The sequence below is a fragment of the Festucalex cinctus genome, chromosome 1, assembly GCF_051991245.1.
Source record: "Festucalex cinctus isolate MCC-2025b chromosome 1, RoL_Fcin_1.0, whole genome shotgun sequence".
NCBI lineage: Eukaryota > Metazoa > Chordata > Actinopteri > Syngnathiformes > Syngnathidae > Festucalex > Festucalex cinctus.
In genome coordinates, this window is record NC_135411.1 from 32,647,058 (window position 1) to 32,670,014 (window position 22,957).

The 22,957-nt window shown below is 42.0% G+C and overlaps 1 protein-coding gene across 1 annotated transcript; it reads left to right on the forward strand.

Moving 5' to 3' along the window:
* The first annotated feature begins 7,154 nt into the window (after positions 1 to 7,154).
* Positions 7,155 to 22,424, forward strand: LOC144019093 (transmembrane protease serine 9-like). The gene is made up of 11 exons (XM_077522306.1): positions 7,155 to 7,439; positions 8,517 to 8,589; positions 11,337 to 11,387; positions 12,919 to 13,081; positions 14,947 to 15,236; positions 17,137 to 17,282; positions 18,964 to 19,231; positions 20,953 to 21,124; positions 21,330 to 21,583; positions 21,737 to 21,831; positions 21,948 to 22,424. Exons 1-11 carry the CDS (start codon positions 7,155 to 7,157, stop codon positions 22,176 to 22,178), a joined length of 2,028 nt encoding a protein of 675 aa, XP_077378432.1. The 3' UTR covers positions 22,179 to 22,424.
* Positions 22,425 to 22,957: the final 533 nt, after the last annotated feature.

Below are 22,957 nucleotides of genomic sequence, written 5' to 3' on the forward strand. Positions count from 1 at the left end.
AAATAGAAGAGAGGACACACGATTCGATGCCCCCCCCCCCCGCGCCCGCCGCCACCGCCGCCACCGCCACCTCCCAGGAAAGCAAATGAGACGCAGCCATTCAGCTACTAGCTAACGGCACTTGTTAGCTGACTTCTCCTGCAGTCATGATGGCAAGCGCGGACAGACACAGCAATGGTGCTTCAAGCCGCTCCCGCTTCTCTCGTCACCAGTTTGGAAACATTTTGCGTTCCCGGTGAGTTATGTCGACAACGTTCACGTTGTCGATAAAAAGACCACAGTTGCAAGATATGCTATGTGCGCGTACTGTACTCGGCCACGGTGTTACGCCCGGCTCGTCAAGGGGAAGGGAAGTAACACAATAACAGAAAATATAGAGTAGATAAACACGGGTCGACTTTAACATCGGAGTAGTTTTAATTGAAATTTCAGGCAGGGGTTTGACAAGGGAGTGAAAGTGGAAGGTGAACAAATAATAACCGCATTTGACAGAACTGACAGAACGGAGGAGAAACAACTAACCAATAGGGGTATAATACACGGATACACAATAGCGTCGCGCTGGCACAGTCGTCCAATCGGAGTGTCGCGCTGGCACAGTCGTCCAATCGGAGTGTCGCGCTGGCACAGTCCTCCAATCAGAGTGTCGCGCTGGCGCATTCAAACTGAAGTACCATTATACGGGCACCAGCCGACACAAACACACACATACATACTAGGGGAGCGGAGCCGGCGGCGGGCCCGAGCCGCCAGCCTATAACAACGGGAAACACGACAAACATGACGGGACATTTACGCAGGCATCACAAAGATTTAGATTTATCAAATTCAACTAGAAGTGGGAAAACAACGGTCCAACCAACTATTTCATCCTCATTTACAGTGAAACTTCCACACACTTCAGCTCGCGCGAAACGCCAGATCCATAGGTCTATTTATAGCAGCAGACCTGCAGCCTTGGAAAACGCTGGATTCAAACATTTAATTAGTGTACTTGAACCACGCTACAGTATGCCCAGCAACTGTAAATGTTGGGATATAGTTTGTTCAGGCTGTATTTGTTCCATGACTTTGGATACAATATATTTTTTGTTGTTGTTGCACATTGCACATTATTTTAAGAGGAACGCACAGCACACTGTTGTAACCAAAAACAGTCAATAGATGGCAGGCACCCACTGTGACTTTTTGTTTTTGTTTTTTTATTTTTTATTTTACACTTCAGTAAGAACAAGACGGTTAACTTTATATTGTAAATAAATTCTTTGAATTTGATCATTCCTGCCTAATGTCAATTATCATATATTACATAAATTTACACAAAAATAATATGGAAATTGCATCACCTATATGTAGCCGATCTTTTGAAATAAGATTTACTGTACAATGAATAGAACCAATGATCATAGACTAGCCTTAGCCTACAGAAGCATATGCCTCTGTGTTATAAAGTGGGGGAGCGGAAAAAAAAAAAAAAAAAAAAATCGAAAAAAAAATCGAATCGTGACCCCAAAATCGAAATTTAAATCGAATCGTGGAGTTGGCGAATCGTGACACCCCTAATATTTTCCCAATATACGCAACGTATTGGAAGAAGTCATATAGTTGTGCTTAAAATTGTACATACGGGGTATGCAAACTTCTGAGCACACTGTATGGTAAGACATAGGCTGAATGCCCATCAAATCCAAAATACTGTAGCAATTGTTTTGATATTTTCAGACGTTGTAGTAATTTAGGTGACGAGTCAGAGCATTATTGTCATTAAGCAAAGTTTAGCTATTTTAAATTTACATTTGTGCTCATCAGTTTACCTAAACCTTCAAGCATAAGTAATATAAACACAAATAATAACTTACACTGAGAACAAAATGGACTGGTGCGCATGTGTCGTGAATCCAACGGTCAATTTGTGTGCAGAGTATGAACATCCCACGTGTAGTGAATGAAGCACAATGTGAAAAAAAAAAAAGATTCCTCCTGAATTTTGTGTTGTACACGTACTCAACGTCCGCACATTTTACTACCACGATATTGGCAGTGTCACAACTCCCCAGTGGGAGTGGTCTGTCTTGCTTATTAGTAAGTGGGCTCACCTGTGTGGGAAAAAAAGTGTGTGCCTGTCATGGATCACGTGGTGGGGTGAGCGTGGGGAAGAAACTTTTCGTTGACCGCACCAAAACAAAACGCTATCCTGGAATAAACTCAAGATTCAACTTGGAATACAACCGTGAAGTACAACCAAGAGAACGTCACTTCGGGCTGTGGAAGGAACGAGCTGCACTGTCTTATTAAACGTACCTTGTTCAGCAAACTAAGTAACTCAATGGCACCATCGTGAGGCTTTCACGCAAATCAAGACCAAGATGGCACTTCGACGTACGTGTTGTGTTCAGTCCATTCATCCATCTTCTTGACCGCTTATTCCTCACAAGGGTCGCGGGGGGTGCTGGAGCCCATCTCAGCTGGCTTCAGTCAGTAGGCGGGGGACACCCTGGACTGGTTGCCAGCCTGTTATGTCCCAATAACGAGCGGACGACGGCTTGTGCTCACTGAACTTTTATTTTCTCATCCCACTCACTTGGGCCCGGTCGCCGTGACGTAACAACCCTGCGACCGTAAACAATGGCTTAAAGCCATACACCACACAGCCCATCAGGTTCTTCTAAATAAAGTAATATATCATCGGCATACAGATTGATTTTGTGTTCTGTTACCCCGGAATGGATTCCTTGAATCTGTATTCTAACGTGTAACTAATACAAGCGGCTCAGTAAATATCACAAATAATAAAGGAGACAATAGCATCACTGTCTTGTGCTTCTCTGTTGAGTAAAAACTCTGAGCTGGAATCCCATTCGTAGTAACTGTATCTTTAGTAGAATCGTATAATACTGAGACCCATTGAATGAATGACTCCCCGAAGCCAAATTTATTAGAACAGCAATGAGAAAGGACCGGTTAACTTTGTCGAAGGCTTCTTCTGCATCCAACGATATAATAACTGCCTTTTTGTCATGCCTGTTGCATGGACACACCTTCCTATCAGGAAGCAGAGTCTGGGGTCTCTGGAGGCAGGCTCTGCTATCTCGAGGTTGGAAGTCACCGAGGTGGTTAAAAAGCTCCTCAGTGGAAGGTTACCCGGGGGTGGATTATAGGATTGAAGTGACATGTTTACAGGCGGATGTTTGAAGCCAGTCATACTCGTTTGTTTGTTGTTGTTTTTCTTGTTTTTTTTATTTATTTGTTTTTTTACACAAAGCAAGTTTTGACAGATTGACAAATGTAATTATACAAAAACAATTCCCACTGCTCTTGCACAATTTGACTGCAATCAAATTTATTGGGAACAAAATGTGATGTAATGTACAAGCTGTTTGTTCGTTTAATTTTGTCATGAATTCCTCTCATATTTCACTGATGATATTAAATTGACGCATGTTTGCATGCAATTTAAATGTGTATTTGACACATACACACGCAAAAGCGAGCACCCCTCCATGAGCTGTGGTTGGAAAGGGGTTTGTGTGACCCCACAAGTCAAAGAGACTGGAGGACCAATGCCACATTATTGTGAGGGTCTGCTGGGGAGTTGGGAACATCTAGCAGAGTCCCCCGTCAGAATGAGTTTCAACTTCCACCTATGACAGAACTTCATCCACATCCTGGGGAGGCATTGCATGGTCATTGAGGCAAAAACTTGTTCGCGGGAAGTGAGGCCATGGAGAAAGAATTCCGGATGGTTCAAAGACATTCTGGTCCACCGTCCGATGTCTCAGCAGGAGAAAACAGTACATCATCAACACTGTATAGTGATAATGGGGCGCTGCTGCTGACTCCAATACACACCGCGTGCGTTGCGTGTCCGGAAATCTGCTCCCGTCAGACCACAAGATCACGTGGGGTTTACGCTGGACAATGGAGTGCACCCAATAGCAACCGTGTAGAGTGCTATTTGTAAACAATAGCCACGCTTGTCTGTTGTCACATCGATATGATTTTTGGACATTCTTTCTGGGACTTCTACCATGGCTGTTCTACCATGGATAAATACGTTTTGTGTTTAAATAGTGTCATTTGTCATGTTTCATTTATTCTGAGCTCATTTTTTGTCTTAAATGTCCGACTCGTATCATGCTATGTAGCTCGCTAGCTTCCCTCCCCCCAAAAAAACGAGTTCGCAAACGGTTTTATTTTGAAATATACTGGATTTACCTTGATGTGAGACGCCCGTGTGCGTGTGTGTGTGTGTGCCAAATACAAATTTTAATTGCATGCATGCATGCCGTCACTGACTTTTGGCTATGTAAGCACTGTTAAGATGATCATCAGTGAAATATGATAGGAATTCGTGACAAAATTCAATCAACAAACAGCTTGTACATCAACACAAAGGGTTAAATCACATTTTGTTCCCAATACAATTTGATTGCAGTTAAATTGCGCACGAGCAGTGGAATTCTTTTTGATAATTACATTTGTCAATCTGTCAATACTTTGTGTAAAAATTAAAATACGGGTCCGACTGACTTCAAACATCCGCCTGTAAACAACACGTCACTTGAATGTCATCTGAATTCACACCTTCATGCACTGTAACACAGTTGAGTCATATTTAATGTTCTGTCATTAACTTAATTGTGGCAGGAGAAGGATTAAGTCATACACACGCGCACAGAAAGCTAACAGCAAAAGTAGGCCAATATGATTTAACTTGAACTCCATTGACAATCATTCCAGCAGGCAGCGAGTGAACTTTGACCGGAAGTAGACTTGTCACTGAACGAAGAATGTGCAAACGCTGACCTGCTGAGCACGCAGCGATCGAGCAGCGAATGCAACTTGGTCCTATCGCATCGAAGAGGAGCGAAAGTGCATGTCAAACTTTTAACAGCTGTCACTGGGTGAAGAATGTGTGCCCTCAAGCTGGAAATTACGGATAGACCGATTATCGGCCGAGCTGATTAACGGCGCCCATATTCAGCATTTTACAAATATCGGCATCTGCCATTTTGAAGAATCATATGGCCGATAATAAATCAATATATAAAAAAAGTGTTAACTTCCGGGAACTATTTATTTAAATTTTCAGTTAGCGTTATAAGACATGCTGCTGACCCTGGGAACTCTGTTTTTGTTTGAAATAAAAATTATGATAAGTAAAAATGTAATACTTCAGATATTTAGACATTTTGGAAAACTTAATTTACTGTGGAAAACTATAGAGCGCTATTGACTTCAGATTTTATTTAACTTTTGAAGACATGCTACTGCTCCTGGGATTTTTGTTAGATTTTTAAAACAAAGATGCCTATTGACTAAGATTGATTTTAGTCCACCTACAAAAATTTGAAGAAAAATTATTTATTGGCAGAAGTTTCAGTCAAGTGTACATTGCCTTCTATAGCAGTGGACAACAAGGAGTCCCTATACTCGTACATAAGAATTTATTCTTTACTCTAAATAACACAGTAACAGAGGGCCGATACATTAATATTCAGGCGACTATATTCAATAAAATATATTTTGATACTTGTTTTTTATTTGAAGCAGAGATTTTTTTTTTTCCATTGAAATATGAGGAGGTTTAACCAGTGGTCGATATTAAGAGTTTGTTTATTTTTCCAGTTAACAAGGATTGTTTTTAGCAATAGCAAGGGCTGTGAGTGTAGATTGAGATTGTTTACGTGGTAGGTCGGTTGTTGTTAATAAGTCACCTAGTAAACACAAGCTTGGAGATAAAAGAATCCTACAGTCTAATATAGTGGAAAGCTTGTCCAAGACTTTAGTCCAGAAATACTTCACTGGAGTGTACAACCAGAAAACATGAAAATAAGTGTCGGCAATGTTTTGTGAACACTAGAGACAAATGTCGGAGTCGAAGAGTCCCATTTTCTTCATCATGTATTGAGTAATGTGTGTTCTATGAAGGATTTTATATTGGATAAGTTAATTGTTAGTTTGTGTGTTTTGTCATTTTAAATACATTTTCACGAATTTGAGTCCAAAGGTCTGATTCCGGAACAACAGACAGTTCTGTCTCCCAATTTGACATGAGTAAATACATTTTTATCTGTGTATGAAAGTAACATATATGTTTGAGAGGTTTTTTTTTTTTTTTGCTGGAGAAAGCTTTGTAATATCTTTTGTTAAAACAGGCAGTTAGAGCGTACCCCGAAGTGTTGGAATTTGTTTCTTAACCATAATTTTGACTTGCAGATAATGTAAAAAAAAAAATGTTTTTATTTCAGATTTTTGGGCCAAGGTTGATATATATGATTTAAACATATTATCTGAGAAAAGATTGTGTTGTTGTGTAATTCCTTTCTGTTCCCACACACCTAAATAAAACAAGTGATTGTTAAGTTGACCCAGTGGCCAAAACCAACAAGAACCGCCCAACCTGTCCTGTGTCCCTCCCGATTATCACGACCATGCCCGGTTCTTCAGAAAACACCATGCTACTTCTCTGCCCCCTCACCGACCATACGACTGCGCTATCGACCTCCAGCCCGGAGCGCCACTCCCACAAAGCCGGCTTTACAATATCTCACGGCCGGAGTGAAAAGCAGCAGATTCCTACATCAACGAATCACTGGCAGCAGGCATCATCTGGCCTTCCTCGTCACAAGTCGGAGCTGGGTTTTTCTTTGTGGACAAAATGGACAAGACGCTCCGCCCTTGTGTTGACTATCGTGGTCTAAATGACATCACCATAAAGAATAAATATCCCTTGCCCCTGATGGACTCAGCTTTCTCACCTTTTCATGGAGCCACTATTTTTACCAAGTTGGACTTGCGCCAGGCCTACCATTTTGTCCGAATCCGGCAGGGCGACAAATGGAAGACCGCATTCAACACACATAGGGGGCACTATGAATATATTGTCATGCCTTTTGGCTTAACTAATGCCCCCGCTGTCTTCCAGGCCCTGGTCAACGAAGTTCTGCGTGACATGATTGTGAAATTCGTCTTTTGTTTATCTTGACGACATCTTGATTTTCTCAAGTTCTGACTCTGAACATAAAAAACACGTACGCCAAGTACTCCAGAGACTCCTTGAAAACAAGCTTTTTGTGACAGCTCAAAAATGTGAATTCCATGTAACCAAGACCACCTTTCTGGGCTGCGTAATTGCTGAGGGACAGCTCCAAATGGACCCGGCCAAAACGACTGCAGTCACCAAATGGCCCAGACCCATGTCCAGAAGGGAGCTGCAATACTTCCTTGGTTTTGCCAATTTCTATCGCCGATTCATCAAGGACTACAGTCGTGCTGCAGCTCCTCTTACCGCCCTTATGTCCACAGTGGTGCCCTTCAAGTGGTCTGAGGAAGCTGACCTGGCCTTTGACAAGCTCAAACGTATGTTCATCACTGCTCCTGTGCTTGTCTATCCAGATCCGCAGAGGCAGTTCATAGTTGAGGTGGATGCCTCGGAGGTGGGGTTTGGAGCGGTTTTGTCCCAGCGGTCTCTGGAGGATGGTAAGATCCACCCGTTTGCTTTCTAATCCCGGAGGCTCTCTCCGGCGGAGAGGAACTATGGGATCGGTGACAGGGAAGTCCTGGCGGTGAAGGTGGCATTGGAGGAATGGAGACACCTCCTGGAAGGGGCCGAACAGCCATTTGTTGTATGGACAGCTATTGCATTGAAGTTGGTTTGCAAGAAATTTACCTGATTTGTTTTGATGTTCAAAGTTGTTGTATCTCAATTGTATTATAAACTCGGCCTTAATGGAATGTGGTAACCACTGACAGTGGTGGGGTACCCTCGTGCCCAACCATCCCTGGTTTTGTTGCTGCATGCATGATCGGCACCAGTTACCCTCTCTATGTTTTTTGTTTGTGTGTGTATGTGTGCGTGTGATTATTGTGTGTAAGTAGTGTTTAAAAACAAAAGCGGTAGCCTTAAGTTTCCAAGAAAACGATGACATGATCAGTGCTGGACTGAACATCTGGCATACAGGGCAGATGCCCCGTGGGCTGACGTCTTTTGGGCCTAATGCAGTGCTATTTAATTATTTTATTTATATAGACGGCAAAGGGAGCCAATCAACATCAGTGGCAGAGCGACGTGGTAGCCAGCAGTCATGCGGGCCGGTGGTCCAGTCTAAGTCCAAACGCCAGGACCAATTTTTTTGTGCCAGTCCAGTCCTGGGTGTGATTGACAAGGAGGGAAGTTTGTGCGAAAATTGTTTCCTGCTGCTGGATGCCAAGACAGGCAGGTGGAGGAGGTGAACACAACAGCTTTCAAAAGGTGACGGTTTCACGCAGAGGGCGGACCAGCAATGTCATTCTTCAAGTTTTTTCAATGGAAAACTTGCAAGGTGAAGACAATGGGAAAGTTCAACAAACTTAATTTTCCCTCTTGCTTGTTTGCATTCTCAGCAACTTTTTTTTTTATCCATATATGGTATGTCTGTCTACGAAGGTTTGTGGGTGTGGCCAGTGCGAAGGTGCGTGAGGTGAAGGGGGCGTGTCCTACGCATGTACTTATTGGTGGTTGCGTTTGGGCTAAGGCATCCTCGCACTTCGTGGTCATGGACAAGCTGATGTTGACAAGCACATTGGTGCTACTGCTGCTGTTCACAGGTGAGACATTTGTCAATTTTTTTTTTGTCAGAAAATACAATCATTTTAAAACAGTATTTTATATTTTGTCCTGTAAATTTTATTATTTCCCATTAATTTGATTGTAATTGATCTGAAATTCTGGAATTAAAAGAAGAAGTCGCTCTATGATCATCCACGCCATTTCATTTTTATGATTTCGAGATTTGGAACATTTATGTACGAAGACGGTGAACATGTTGCGCTAGTGGTTAGCACATCTGCCTCACATTTCTATGACTGGGGGTTTGAATCCAGTTTGCCGCCTTGCTGGATTTAGAATGTTTGCCAAACCTGTACAAAGCCTCGGGCGACTTGATCAGAAAATCTTTAAAATGATCATCAAACTTTGACACCATCCTTTGCTCAAATAATCTTTGTAATTTAGTGTCACCCATTTGTCGAGGATACTAATTTCCACTAAACAAGGAATTTGTCCAAAATGGGCCGCTTCTAACTAAAATGTCCATCATGTTCAAAGTTACTCGCTTGAGTCCTTGAGACTTTTCCACAAAATCTCATGTGGATCATCCAAACAGGTTAGAGGGGCTGACTTTTTTGTTTTTGTTTTTAACCTTGTGTAGCCCATTTAATCCCCATGTAATATAGAGAAGGGCCCCAGATTTGTTTAATTATTTTTAGGTTGAGTTTTAAAGTAATTTTTGTACCAATTACCAGGTTGAGACAACAACTATTTGTTAAGAGTAAATAGACAAGACACCCAAATATCAAACATCAAAGATGTTTAGTTGTGAAAATTTACAAGAGAAAGAAGAAGAAAAATACAAATGATCTTATCTAATGGCATAGAAACACAGCTCTTAATAAATTGTCCCACTTTTATGCAAAAAGAGAAAAAACCTTCTCAGAAGACTTCAGCTTCCTTAACTGTACCAAAACAAAACCTATTTTACAATCTAAGCCGGCATAAAAACAAACCAACTCCAAACAAACGTTGCAGGCCTGGTCGGTTCTTCGTGTACAAATGGTTTAGATTTCGTACTCACAGTTCTGGTGAGAGATGGAGATGGTGTGCTCCAAGGACGGGGAAGAAAAAGGAGAAGAATAGGCAAGGAAAGAATGTCAGGGAAAAAGAAAGGGGCAGAGATGAAGGGGTTGCGCTTCACTCGGTAGCACAAACGGAGATATGCGAAGCACTGTGCGAAGGATCAGCTCTCAGTCCAAGCCAGTAGCAGAAAACGGGCTCTCCAGACTGCTCACAACTGACCACGACTGCTCCTGAATTAACAGGACAGTACTGAGCTACAAGTCCATGTACTATTTCGTGTTGAACTAGCCGGAAATTGTCTCTCAACTCACATTATCATTAGCAGCTACAGCTAACGAACATCACGATACTGGTAAGGCTAATTGCTACTCGCGATTAGCAGCAAATGCTAATTCAAACCAAACGGACAGCGGTGGGTTTTTTAAACATAACCAGACAGATGTAATTACCTCTTAGGCATCCCGGTATGTACAAACATCCAGTAAAAACGAGTAGTTTGTCCCGATGTAGTGTACAACAAGCTCACACAGCTCGGTGAAATAGCTTCACTCCGACAGGTGCTTAAGCTGAACTTGACATTTACCCAATGACAATAGAGAATAAAGATGAGTGACAGTTTACATAAAGTTAGGTTGTATTTGTCGCCGAAGAATATTACAGTAGGAAATATACATAGCTAAACGAAACAAATAAGGAACTCACATACTTATTTTCTAACAACAATTATTTTCTATTATTTATTTATCAACTATTTCTGAACACTTTGAATCAATATGCACTGGGCTACACTTGCGAGGAAGGAATTTTCAAAATTGTCGACTTCCTGATCACGGGTCACTACTGAGGAAATTTAGCAAAGCAGCTTCCAACCAAAAATCGTTTTTCTTAAACCCATTCAACAAAGACATGCCCTATATATATATATATATATATATATATATATATATATATATATATATAAAAACACTAGAGTTTTTGATGTTTTTTTTTTTTCAATCCTAGAGTTTAAGGAGTCAGGAATTTGTGAATGATTCAATGCATTCACAATCATTCACTAATTCCTTAACCACTATGATAGGATTTTTATAGAGGGCTGTAGTTGGCAATGGTTGGAATGTAGGGCTGGGTGATATAAACGGTATCCTCAATATAAGAGATCAATTTTATCCATATACATCTATCTATCTATCTATCTACTCACAGCAGGGAAATTCACTGCAATGTTGCAAAGTGTTCCTATAATTGACTTTAGACTTTTTTTTTTTGAAAACTTTTAATTTTGTAATGTAGTCTGATGTTTCTGGTCTGGCACAGTAGTTGACAAGTGACACATGCTAAATTATTGCATAAGCAGCATTTGTGACAAGCGCTTCACATTTTTGTTGCGTTTAGTCGGAGCCAAGTTATCGTAGGAATGCGCAGTCGACAAGTGCACATAACTTCATTTTAACTTCCTGATTCACAGAAAAACATTTGGGATTTTCTAGTGAACTGGAAGTTTACGTTTGTATTGATGAATTTAGCTTTTGGTTGACTTTGAGTCAAGTGGGAACACTTGTGATCTATCTTTTGCGTCGAATAGAATGTGTGACGTCCATTGGAATATAAAAGCTACTTTTTAAACAGATGGGATATTATTGTCAACAACTTTGACATTTGATCATATAAGATGAATGAATAATCGACATGTGCTGCTTATGAAATGTCAACATGGAATGACATCTGGAATTTTTGTCTTTTTCATCTTCAGAATGTGGAGCGCAAATAGATGGTGAGTCAATGCCTTCCTTCATTCATGTGTCCAATCCCTTTTTGATATGTTTTTATCACTTGAGCATAACAATGTAGCAGCACATGGGTGCGAAAAGTACATTTTATACAGTGCGCACCACTTGTTTGTTGTGTGCAGATCGGCATTTTGTTCCCTCCAAAATAAAAAGATGAGATAAAAATAGCATCTAGTGTACATACTGTATGTGTTAATTTGTTAATTACATTCAAGTAAATAGAAATTAAAGCATTTAAAAAGAAGAAATATTATTAGAACTTAAAGTTCTCAAACGTTGACATTACTGTATAGTAGCACCGAAAAAAAAAAAAAAAAAAAAAAACTTACCGTAGCCTTAAATACCACCATCTTGACTGACTGACGGCAGGAGGTCTCAGTGTTGAGCAATAACAAGAGGGAGGCTTCGATCCTAAAATGTATATTTATGAGCCAATGTAAAGTAATGTGGAGTTTGAACATCAACAATGTGCTTAAATATAGAAAAACAACTTCTGAATGACTTTAAATGTATTGCAAATATGCTAAATAATAATAATAATAATAATAATAATGAATGTTTGAAAAGTTTTAAAATGGTAAATGGAATTGAATTGTACTTAAAAGTTAAACTGAACTGTATTTAATAAGTAATGTATATTTATTTATTGTATTAAAAAAAATGACGCTCCTGTAACAATAACGTTTTGAATATCACTAGAGGAAAACTACGTACCAGAAGTGCTACTCATACTACATATAGAGAATTTTTTTTTTTTTTTGAAATACTCGCCTAAGTACGGAGCCCCTAAGGTGACATGGTAGAGAGAAAAAAAATCTTTGGGGGAACGCAAAAATTGCGTTCCGAACGCAGTTGTTTTGCGAGGGAACGCAAAGTTGTTTTTTTCTCCTGCCATGTCACCTTAGCTCCGCCATAAACACTTCCGGGTGATCTTCCATGTGCCCAAAACCGACGTGTGAACAAAGCAGTGGAAAAATACTTGCTCCATCCTAGTCGCTTTGGGAAAGCTTTCCCACTGTTTTGTTTCATGTTTACAAACGTTCCATCATCGTCGCTTTTGTTCGCATGGAAGATGACCCGGAAGTGTTTACGGCGCAGCTAAGGTGACATGGCAGGCGAAAAAAACAACTTTGCGTTCCCTCGCAAAACAACTTGGCGATCTCTCGCAAAGACTGCGAGGGAACGCAAAGTTTTTTTCGAGGGCATGCAATCTTTGAGTTCGCTCGCAATCTTGAACGCAATGTTTGCGAGGGAACGCAATTTTTTTTTTTTTTTTTTTATACCATGTCACCTTAGGGGGCTCTGTACCTAAGTCATTTTTTTCAAACCATTTGTATCACGAGTTGGTTTTGGCAAAAAAAAAAAAGACTTGTGCGATTATTTTAAGAGGGTGACGATATTTTAACTTTCACCCCACTTTTTTCCATTTCATCTATGAATGAATGAATGAATTCAATTTAATGAAAAAAAATCTAAAGTGGGCCTGTGTGTATGTATTTGCGCGTGTGTTTTCAGTGTGTGGGCAGGTCAAGGCCCAAACCCGCATCGTTGGGGGTGCAGTGGCTTCTCCGGGTAACTGGCCCTGGCAGGTCAGCCTGCACACCTTCGGGCGTCACTTCTGCGGGGCGTCGCTCATCAACAACCAGTGGCTGCTGTCGGCCGCACATTGCTTTCTCAAGTACTTCTCACACGCATGCATGCATTCGACAACTTTTGGGGTCCCCTCATAATCTTAATTGCAATTAAAGGCAACAAAACTGCTCCTAAATGCCACACTGAATTAGGAAACACCTATAATAAAATCCCATAAATATGTTTTTTTTTTGTTCATAATGAAACAAAATCCTCCCGCAGTATGGGGTCGATGTCACGGACTTCCGACTTCCGTAAGTCACACAGCGACGCCGTTTCCGGCAGCGTCCCAACACTCGCGCTCCCACCCCTGCACCCTCCAACCGCACACTCTTCGGATAACTGAGACACACACACCCCACACACACTCGCACCCATCGATGGGAAGTTCAGGAACGCGCAACCGAGGGGTATAAGGACGGAAGCGCAAGCAACGGGACGCAGCTCACACGTCGCAAACAGCAGCCGGAAACAGCGCGAGTGTGTGACACACGGAAGTCGGAAGTTCCGCCTACTCTGTGGCATACACCTCATTATACACGGATTCATTTAAAGTGGCAGTGTGTAGAAATTTTGGCCATCTAGTGGTGAACCAATCGAATCGAAACGCTTATATGTAATACAGTTCCTCAGAGAGACCACACTTCGCAAGCCTGCCATCATTCGCTACGTTCGCAAAGTTTGCCTCCTCTGGGTCTCTGTAGCAGAAAGATGGATGCGAAACATGTCAGCTTCCTGTAACGTGAAGCGCGACATGTGTAATCTTACTAACGATTACTAGACCTTGGATTATATTCAAAAAATGTCGACTGATAATATTGATATCATAGAACATTTATAATTGACAAGTACTGGACTCAAGTCGAAAGAGCAGTTGGAAAGAAAATGTTTGGTACGTGATTTCCAAAAATACACCTTTCTTCATGCAACATATATGTAACCCACAAGTGCTGCACCGGCCCCTGCGCACTGGCGAAGTCTGCGTTGTGATATTGGGGATGTGTTGTGGTGCGGAGAGAGACAGCACAGGTATCGGAATGTGGCTGAGATGATTTTGCTTTAATCGCCTATTCCAAATCAAAAAGAAACTGTCATTACAATTACGCAGCGAAATCCAAGTAATACACAGTATAATTTAGCAAAGCAAGAAGCGCTCACTCACACAACACAAACCACAGCAATTAAAGTAACTAATATTTCCAATCTCACTCCTGCACACTAAATAAACAAGTTAACACACATTAACAACAAAAATAATTGAACAAAAACCCTGGATGATCTATTAAATCGAAGATATAAAATGGATGGTCGAGACAAACATGCTCACCTATTCCAAATCAAAAAGAAACTGACCCAAGATGGACGCCCACCCAAACACAGTCAAAATTACGGCGTCTCCAGAGGGACAAAAAGAAAACAAGCTACTTGTAAATTAAATTAAATTGTAAAAGGGTGCCACCCTGTGGCAGCCTCCAGTTACTACCCTACATATATATTCATTGTCCTGCTTTGTTTCCCAGGGGTAATGATACAATGCTAACATGCTAACAAGTGATATGCTAATAGTAAGATTGAGTAGAGATTGCGCTGAGACAGTGCATCATTGATCAACAAACAACATTCTGCCCTATGCTCAGGTAACATTTAGAAATGGAATAGCTCAAATGCTAACTGTTTGTTGGCTAAAATATATCAGGATAACAATTTTATTTATATGGAATAAAAAGTGACTCAAGATAGGTGGAACGAGTCTGATTTTGGTCAAGAAATAAGCAAAGAATGACCATGGCAGTGAACGGAGGGGTTGGTTGGCTTTTTTGCAGGCCAATAGTAACTCTCATGGTGTGTGTGTGTGGGTGTGGGTGTGTGTGTGTGGTGTGTGTGTGTGTGTGCGTGCGTGTGTATCTGTAGTCCCAAACGAAATGGAGTTGTGTGGGCGATTTTGGGTCGTCAGAGCCAGGAGGGTTCAAATCCTAATGAGGAATACCGCTGGATCACTCATGTCATCACCTATCCCAACTACAACCCGCACACCTTCGACTACGACGTGGCTCTGTTGAAGCTTCACTCGCCCGTGGACTTCACCGACTTCATCAGGCCCGTCTGCCTGGCCGCCCAGGATAGCACCTTCTTCACCGGAACCAAAAGCTGGGTCACCGGATGGGGGGCCATCAACTGGAATGGTCCACCGTTGTTTCCAGGTGGGAAATATATGAATATCGTACCATCGACTCAAAATTATCGTATTTTGATGGAAATTATCGTACACCCGTCATAACCAAAATACACTGATTCGCGACAGTGAAATGTAGTCGTTCATGCGTTTAAAAGCGCTCACCGCTCATTGCGGGTTAACATCACTGATCTGTATATATTACTGGATAGGTGCTTTAAGTCTTGCGCGATTTCCTGTTTGGGAGCGTCTCCTGGGGGCGGGCACTTACCATTCAGCCAATCAATGCATGGACGTCACTCGTTGATCATGCTCAGCAAAGCGCGATTGGTTGGTATTATGTCACATGAGAACAAATACCTTCAGGGTTTGCAAAAAAAAAAAAAAAAAAACTCTGGCAGTCTCAGTTTTACCGGCAATAATCTGAAATGGTCAAATTATCATAAATTTGCCATTTTTTAGGATTATTGATAGTACAGAGGGTCAAATTATCGTACGAATACAATAATTATCGTACAACTGGCAACACTGGGAAGGTCAGTCAGCTTGGGCTGAGCCATTATGGGAGGGGGAATCATCTATAGATTAATATTGAATTGACAATTAATGAGAACTATTTTTCACTTGCTTCAAAACTCTTTTCCCAACTAAGAAAAATGTCAGCTATAAATATTACAGTATAGAACAACCAGACAAACCATTTGGGACATTAATCATCTTTCTCGCCCTGTTGTGGTTCAATATTTGTCAACTGTGGGCATGTGCAGCTCTTTGAGACTATTGTGTGATTAAGGGCTATATAAATAAACTGACTTGACTTTCTTGATCATAAGAAGCCAAAATCAAAATCATGATTCCATTTCAAGTCCTTGCCAGCCTAACATTCAGAGCTGCAAATTGTCTTTGATGTTGACAAAAAACAAATATTTTTGTATTGCCTTGACACCAAACCGTCTTGGATGTTTACAATACCCAAATTCTCTATTTAAAAAAAACAACAACAAAAAAACAAAACTAAATTGTCTTTGATATTGACAATTTTTGTAATGAAGGGTTCACCAATTCTGGTCCTTGAGGTCCGGAATCCTGCAGGTTTTAGATGGTTCCGCCCACTAGCACAACTGATTAACTCATTCACCCGCAGCCATTTTCACTGAAGAACTCCCTGCTGCTGTTTTACTGGATTTTGACTGATTTTGCAAGGCTCACAGAATATTGTGCTGTATTGCTAAAATATAGAACCTACCAAAAGAAAGATTAGTCTCTTCTTTCATCAGGAAAAAAAAAAAGTACATTTTATTCCATTTTTCATCAATTAAATAAGTTTTAATTTGAACATAAACAAAGTGTAACACAAGATACAAAGTACAAAACAACGCTTGGAGTAAACTTACTAATAGAAAACTAAACAGGCAGGACGGACAGACGCGAGAAACGAGGTGTGACAGGGACAAAGACTGGACAAGGACTGAACGAAATCAGGGAAGTAAATATACATAGTAACGAGACAACAAAAGACACCTGGACAGGACACAAGTGGCTCGGGGAGCTGATTGGGTAACACAAGGGAATGGGGAAAACGAGCACAGGAGGACATGATAAAACTTGACGAGACATTGACAGCAAAGGAGAGACAAGGAAAACATGACCAAAAACCCCAAACTAAAACTCAGATCCTAACACTGGCTTAAAAAATACATCAAACACATATAAATACATCTTTGGACTGGTAATATTTAAAATGGAACGTATTTATAAGTTTTTGGGAGCAAACGAGTTAATATAATCAGCTCATCAGCATGCCTGATAACAATCCTGATCTTTAGTATCCGCTGTGTTGGTAGGCGGAAACATCTAAAACCTGCAGGACCTCAAGGAGCGGAATTGGTGAACCCTGAATTGTAATGTATAATTTTGTGTGTGTGCAGTTCCTCTACCAAGCCCCCAGAACCTGATGGAGGTTGAGGTTCCTGTGGTGGGAAACCGCCAATGCAATCGTGACTTGTATCCGATTCCAATCACAGACAACATGATTTGTGCCGGCCTGCGAACGGAAGGAAAGGGCTCCTGTCGGGTAACTTGATTTTCATGTTTTTTGATGACAGTTCATTTTGACAAGCAAACCGCCGATTTGTAGGAATAAAATGACTGGGAGCTGGTTTTCAATTTCCTGACATGCTATTTTGAGATTAATGTATTTTACAAAATAAATCCAAACCTGGCATTTTTTATCCATGCATGTAGGAATTGTAGCTTTTTTTATGCAAATGCTCCTTATTCCAGGGGCTCAAAAGTAATTGGACACATAAACATAATGTGAAGTAAAATGGTCCTTCTCAATGTTTTGTTGCGAATCCTTTGCAGGCGATGACTGCCTGAAGTCTGGAACTCATTGACATCACCAAACGCTGGCTTTCCTCCTTTCTGATGCTTTGCTAGGCCTTTACTGCAGCTGTCTTCAGTTGTAACTTTGAACGTCTTTCTGTCTTAGGTTTTGCCGTGAGAAAGTGAAATGCATTCTCAATTGGTCAGAAATCGAGTGATAAACTCGACCATTGAAGAATATTCCACTTCTTTGCTTTAACACTTATGCAGTATGTTTTGGATCGTTGTCCATCTATGAAGCACCGTCCAATCAACTTTGTTGCATTTGGCTGAATCCGAGCAGAAATTATACGCTTCAGAATTCAGCTGCTTCTGTCTTTCGCCATATCATCAAAAAACACAAGTGACCAAGTGCCACTGAAAGCCATGCATGTCTATGCCATCACACTAACACCACCATGTTAACAGAAGATGTGGTGTGCTTTGGATCATGAGCTGTTCCAATTCGTCTCCAAACTTTCTTCTTCTCATCATTCTAGTACAGGTTGATCTTAGTCTCTGTCCCAAAAATGCTCTTCCAAACCTGGACTGGCTTCATCAGGTTTTTTTTTTTTTGGCAAAGTCAATTCTGGCCTTTCTATTGTTGAGGCTGATTAATGGTTTGCGCCTGGTGATGAATCCTTTGTATTTACTCTCATGATGTCTTCTCTTTATGGCAGCCTTACATACTGATACACCTACTTCTTGGAGAGTGTTCTTCACTTGAGTGGATGTTGTGAAGGGTTTTTTCTTCACCATGGAAAGGATTCTGTGATCATCCACCACTGTTGTCTTCCATGGATGTGCAGGCCTTTTTGAGTTCACAAGCTCACCAGTGCATTTTGTTTTTCTCACAATGTACCAAGCTGTTGATTTGGCCACTCTTAACATTTCTGCCCTCTCTTTGATGGTTTTATTCTTTTTTTTTGTCAGCCTCAGGATTGGCTCTTTCACCCCTATTGAGAGATCCTTTGACAGCATGTTGTGTGTTCACAGCAACAGCTTCCAAATGCAAACACCACACCTAGAATCAACTCCAGACCATTTAACTCTGTATTTGATGACAGTTTAATGTTTTTATTTTTTGCAGCCTTCTGAGTCAATTGTCCAATTACTTTTGGTCCCCTGCAGAAGAGACAGCTACATTTTGAAAAGCTGCAATTCCTAAAACATTGCTCCAATTTGGATATAAATACTCTCAAATTAAAGCAGAGAGACCCACACTTTAATTCTATTTTGATTATATGTTTGTATTCTGGATATTTTTTGTCAACAGCTAAAATGACAATATTTTTGGGCCTGACTGTAAAATGACAACAGTACTGTCCATTTACAATGTCACAAAAAAATACAAGTGGTTGCCCTAACAATGAGACAATGGTGCTCTACAGGGTGATTCTGGCGGCCCACTGGTCAGCAAGCAAGGGTCCCGGTGGGTCCAAAGCGGCGTGGTGAACTTCGGAGCACCTTGCGCCAAGCCAGCGAAGCCGAGCGTTTTCGCTCGGGTGTCCCGGTACCAAGACTGGATCAGTTGCCATACTAGTGGCACCCCCCTGCCAGGGTTCGTCACCTTCAAATCCGAGGGTATTGACCCAGACCTGTGGGTTAGCTGGCCCTACCCTCGACGGAGCAGCGTGACTGCGACGCCCACCAGTACTGGTACGACCAAGCGTGAGCTGTGCCGCACACCACCACGTTCAACATTTACACATCTACAAATTTAAAATTTACAAAATAAATTTTAAGTTTGTGGAACACTGAAAAACAAAATCTGATGAGTAGCTTAACCTAAATTGGTGTGTAATAAATTAGTGCCATCTAGTGGTGAACTAATTATTCGTTCATTGTAAAAACCCACTATTGATTGGAAAAAAAAAAAAAAAGTCCTATCACACCAACGTATTTTTTTTTTAAATATAATCATAGGTCTAGTAATCACTATATTACGTGGCTGAAATCTCACCTGAAAAGAGGCTGACATGTTTCGCCGAACATCTTTCTGCTACGGATGCCCAAAGGACAACTTCGCAAATGTAGTTAGCCCTGCTTACAGCTAGTGTCCGACCCGCTAACCTTCCACACTGGAGTCTGCAGGTGGTCGTCACTGAATCCCATAATTCGGACTAGTAGTCGTAGTAGGAGTGATCGCTTGTACAATTAGATGGACGTTGCGACCAGTCGTCTGAAGTTGTATCGATCCTGGGCTCAAAGCAGAAGGTTGGAAAGAGGACTGGTGGCAGCCACCTGTGCTACCCAGGTGAGTCTTGGGCGTCCAGGGAGATGGCGCCAGCCATGAGGAGGAGGGAGGGATGCATCAGTGAGGAGTTGTTTTGCCGGTATTGAGTCATCCAGGCGGGCCACGTGACCGAGCAGATGAAGTCACCGCCTCTTGATGAGGGTGGAGACCGGTATTGGGTTTCCTGCCCTGGCGTAAATAGTCTCCTTGTGGACGAAATCGTACCAGCGGACACGCAAAATACTGCTTAAGCAACGGCTGTGGAATGATTCGGACTCATGTTAGTTATTGGTCTCTGCTTTGATCTCAAAAGCTTTGACTATCTTCTTCCACTTCAATATAAATGAAGATGACTTGACTTGATCCAGCCTATGAACGGCTCGTCTAACGCCCACGAGCCGCTCATTGTCTGCTATGGCTAACTCCAGCAGGCTCAATCTACCGGGGTTCTCCCCGGCTGCCCAGTCGCTGTCGCTCGCCCAGATGCTCCCTCACTCGCGTCAAATAATAATATTGGTGGTTAGGCTTGCAAAGTTTGGTCTCTCTGAGTCACTGTAGTTCACATGCTTCAAAATGCATTCGTTTTGGCTGTACAGGGACTCCTTGAGTTTTGCTATGAACTCCACTTTCGGTCAGCAATGAATGTCCGCGTGGAAACACAAAATATTGGTTCAGGCATATTCTGGGCGGCCCAAATGTTTTTTTTTTTTTTTTTAATTACTGTAAAAAGTATTTTGAAGTAATTATCAACTTTAACATTGAATTCTGACCTATGTCGAAATTCGGGATACATCGCCATCGAAAGGAACAGAAATCGCCCATAACTCGAGGACTCCCTGTATTGTATTATTTGGCGACATCACGTGGTCACCTGTTACACACTGTACCTTTTAATTAAAACTTTGATTATGAAAATTTAAATTCATTAGCTTTGTTGAAGATCAAATTGTCTTAGATTTTTTTCAATAACATATGTTACAAAACAATTTAGTTGTGCTGGAAGACTGTGAATTGTCTCATGCTTAGAGATATATATTAGCTGTGTCTTTGTTTACAAAAACAAGCATTTAAGAATGTAAATATTCTTTCATGTTAACAAAATACAGGTATTGAAAAAGATGCCCTGTGATGTTTGCTTTTGTAGCATTTTGCGGGCACGCCCCTCTGAACGAGCGTCTGTCAGGTTCTGGCACATCGTCGGCCAGGGCCGGCATGTGGCCCTGGATGGCAAGTCTGCATTGGAACGGGAGTCACGTATGTGGCGGCACGTTGGTGGCCGAGGACAGCGTGCTTACCAGCGCAGAATGCATCATGAGGTAGGGCAACACGTCAGCACATTAACAAATGTTCCTATGTTGCCTCATCCGGCCATTCTTCCTGTTTTTCTGATGTACATTATGCTATGCTAATGATGCTTTCATTTTTTATGAGGGTCTGAGAGATTAGTGCACCCCATTGGGAAGGACTGTCATAGATCAGATACAGCCGTGTCGACTGTTAAAGCGTGCTTGTGATGTGCAGGTCCAGCACGCCGTCCGAGTGGACCGTCTTCCTGGGTCGCGTGAGGCAGAATGGCTCCAACAGTTTTGAGACGGCGATGAGCGTGGTCAGTATCGTATCCAGCACACTATCAGGTTCAAATGTGGCAGTCCTGCGGCTGGCATCCCGGGCGCCGTTGTCCGACTTCATCCAGCCCATCTGCATGGAGAGTGGGCAGACTTTCGCCACTGGCTCCACCTGCTGGGCCGCCGGATGGAGTGAAGGCCGAGGAGGAGGTATTTGCACTACTTCAAATTATCTTTGATGTTTACAAATTAGTACCATGTCCGTTTTAAAACCTCTTAACTGTCTTCTAAATCGAGGTGTGTATGTTCATTCGGGTTGTTCATCCTCATGACTCAACATCTTCTTTCTGGTTCACATTGTAGAGGAGCAGGCCTTGCAGGAGGTCCAGACGCCACTGGTGGATTGTGGGAATGCATCATCCACTAACATTTGTACCCAAAATCTGACACTAGACCAGGTGACCTTCAACTCTTCTGCCCATTTCACGTTGCACATCTAAACTTTTTGATGGATTTGTAAAGTATAATACAGAACGGGAAAGAATGTGTCTTATTATGACTTGTGTCGACGCAGGAGGACAGTGGTGGGCCGTTGATGTGCCAGCTGGGCAACGCCTGGTACCAGGTGGCGGTGCTGGGGACTAGCAGCAGCAACCCCAGACAAGCAGATGGTCAAATGATGGTCTTCCCCAAACTCAGCCTCTTCAAGGACTTCCTCATGCAGGCGTTGGGGGACTTCTTGTCGACTCCAAGTCGGGCTCAGCCCAGTCGCTCCTCCTCAGCCAGCTCCTGGTGGTCGGCATAGGCTTGCACGCCATCCTGATGCTGCTGTGCCAATGAATGAAATAGAGGTGGTGCCTGCCGACGGTCACAACGTCGATGTGATTGTTTTTTTCTTGGATTATTTCTCCTAAAACCAATCAGGCTTTTAACGCATTCACTCAGCCATTTTCACTGAGGCACCCAACTCCCTTTTCTCCCAGCTGTTATACTGTTTTGCCAGTCCTATAGAATATTGTGTTCTATTGCAATAAAAACATGGAACCTTCCAAAAAAAGATTAAGGTCTCTTCTTTCATCAGGAAAAAAGTATCTTTGTATCTGTTTCCGTTTTGCAGCAACATGGCCCTGGTTGATCTCTTATACTCTGCTGTCACCTGCTGACTGTTTTTTTTTTTTAATAACTACCATTGCTTTAAGCCACCTCTGAATCAAAGCCTGTTGACTTTGAAAAAAAAAATAATAATACTTTTTTGGGAGTTAAATGTAAAGCAAAACTTAAGAACTTTAAGTTTTTGTTAATTATGATGGTGATAATAATTTCCCATGAGGACACAGAACATAGTGTCATCTTTGAGCTCATGCAGTGAGTGAAAGCCAGGCCAATGTTGATTCTTGACTGTCCTTTCATCCAAGGTGGTGCTCCGGGCGTGGGCTAGCTCGCCGACCGGTATCCGCCCGGGTGGCGTTGGGGTGGCCTTGGTGCTGCCTCGGCTTGGGGGATTCCGGGGGGCGGTGCTCGCTTTGCTGGGCCGCGGTCGACGGCTCCTTTCTTTGGTGGCGGTCCTTATGCATACCAGATCCA

What these genes read in the sequence shown, in the direction of transcription:
- LOC144019093 (XM_077522306.1), top strand. Translation starts at nt 7,155, where the DNA reads ATGGACCCGGCCAAAACGACTGCAGTCACCAAATGGCCCAGACCCATG. An exon ending in TTGAGGTGGATGCCTCGGAG is followed by an intron (nt 7,440 to 8,516) that starts GTGGGGTTTGGA and finishes GTTTGGGCTAAG; the next exon opens with GCATCCTCGCACTTCGTGGT. An exon ending in TGGTCCACCGTTGTTTCCAG is followed by an intron (nt 15,237 to 17,136) that starts GTGGGAAATATA and finishes GTGTGTGTGCAG; the next exon opens with TTCCTCTACCAAGCCCCCAG.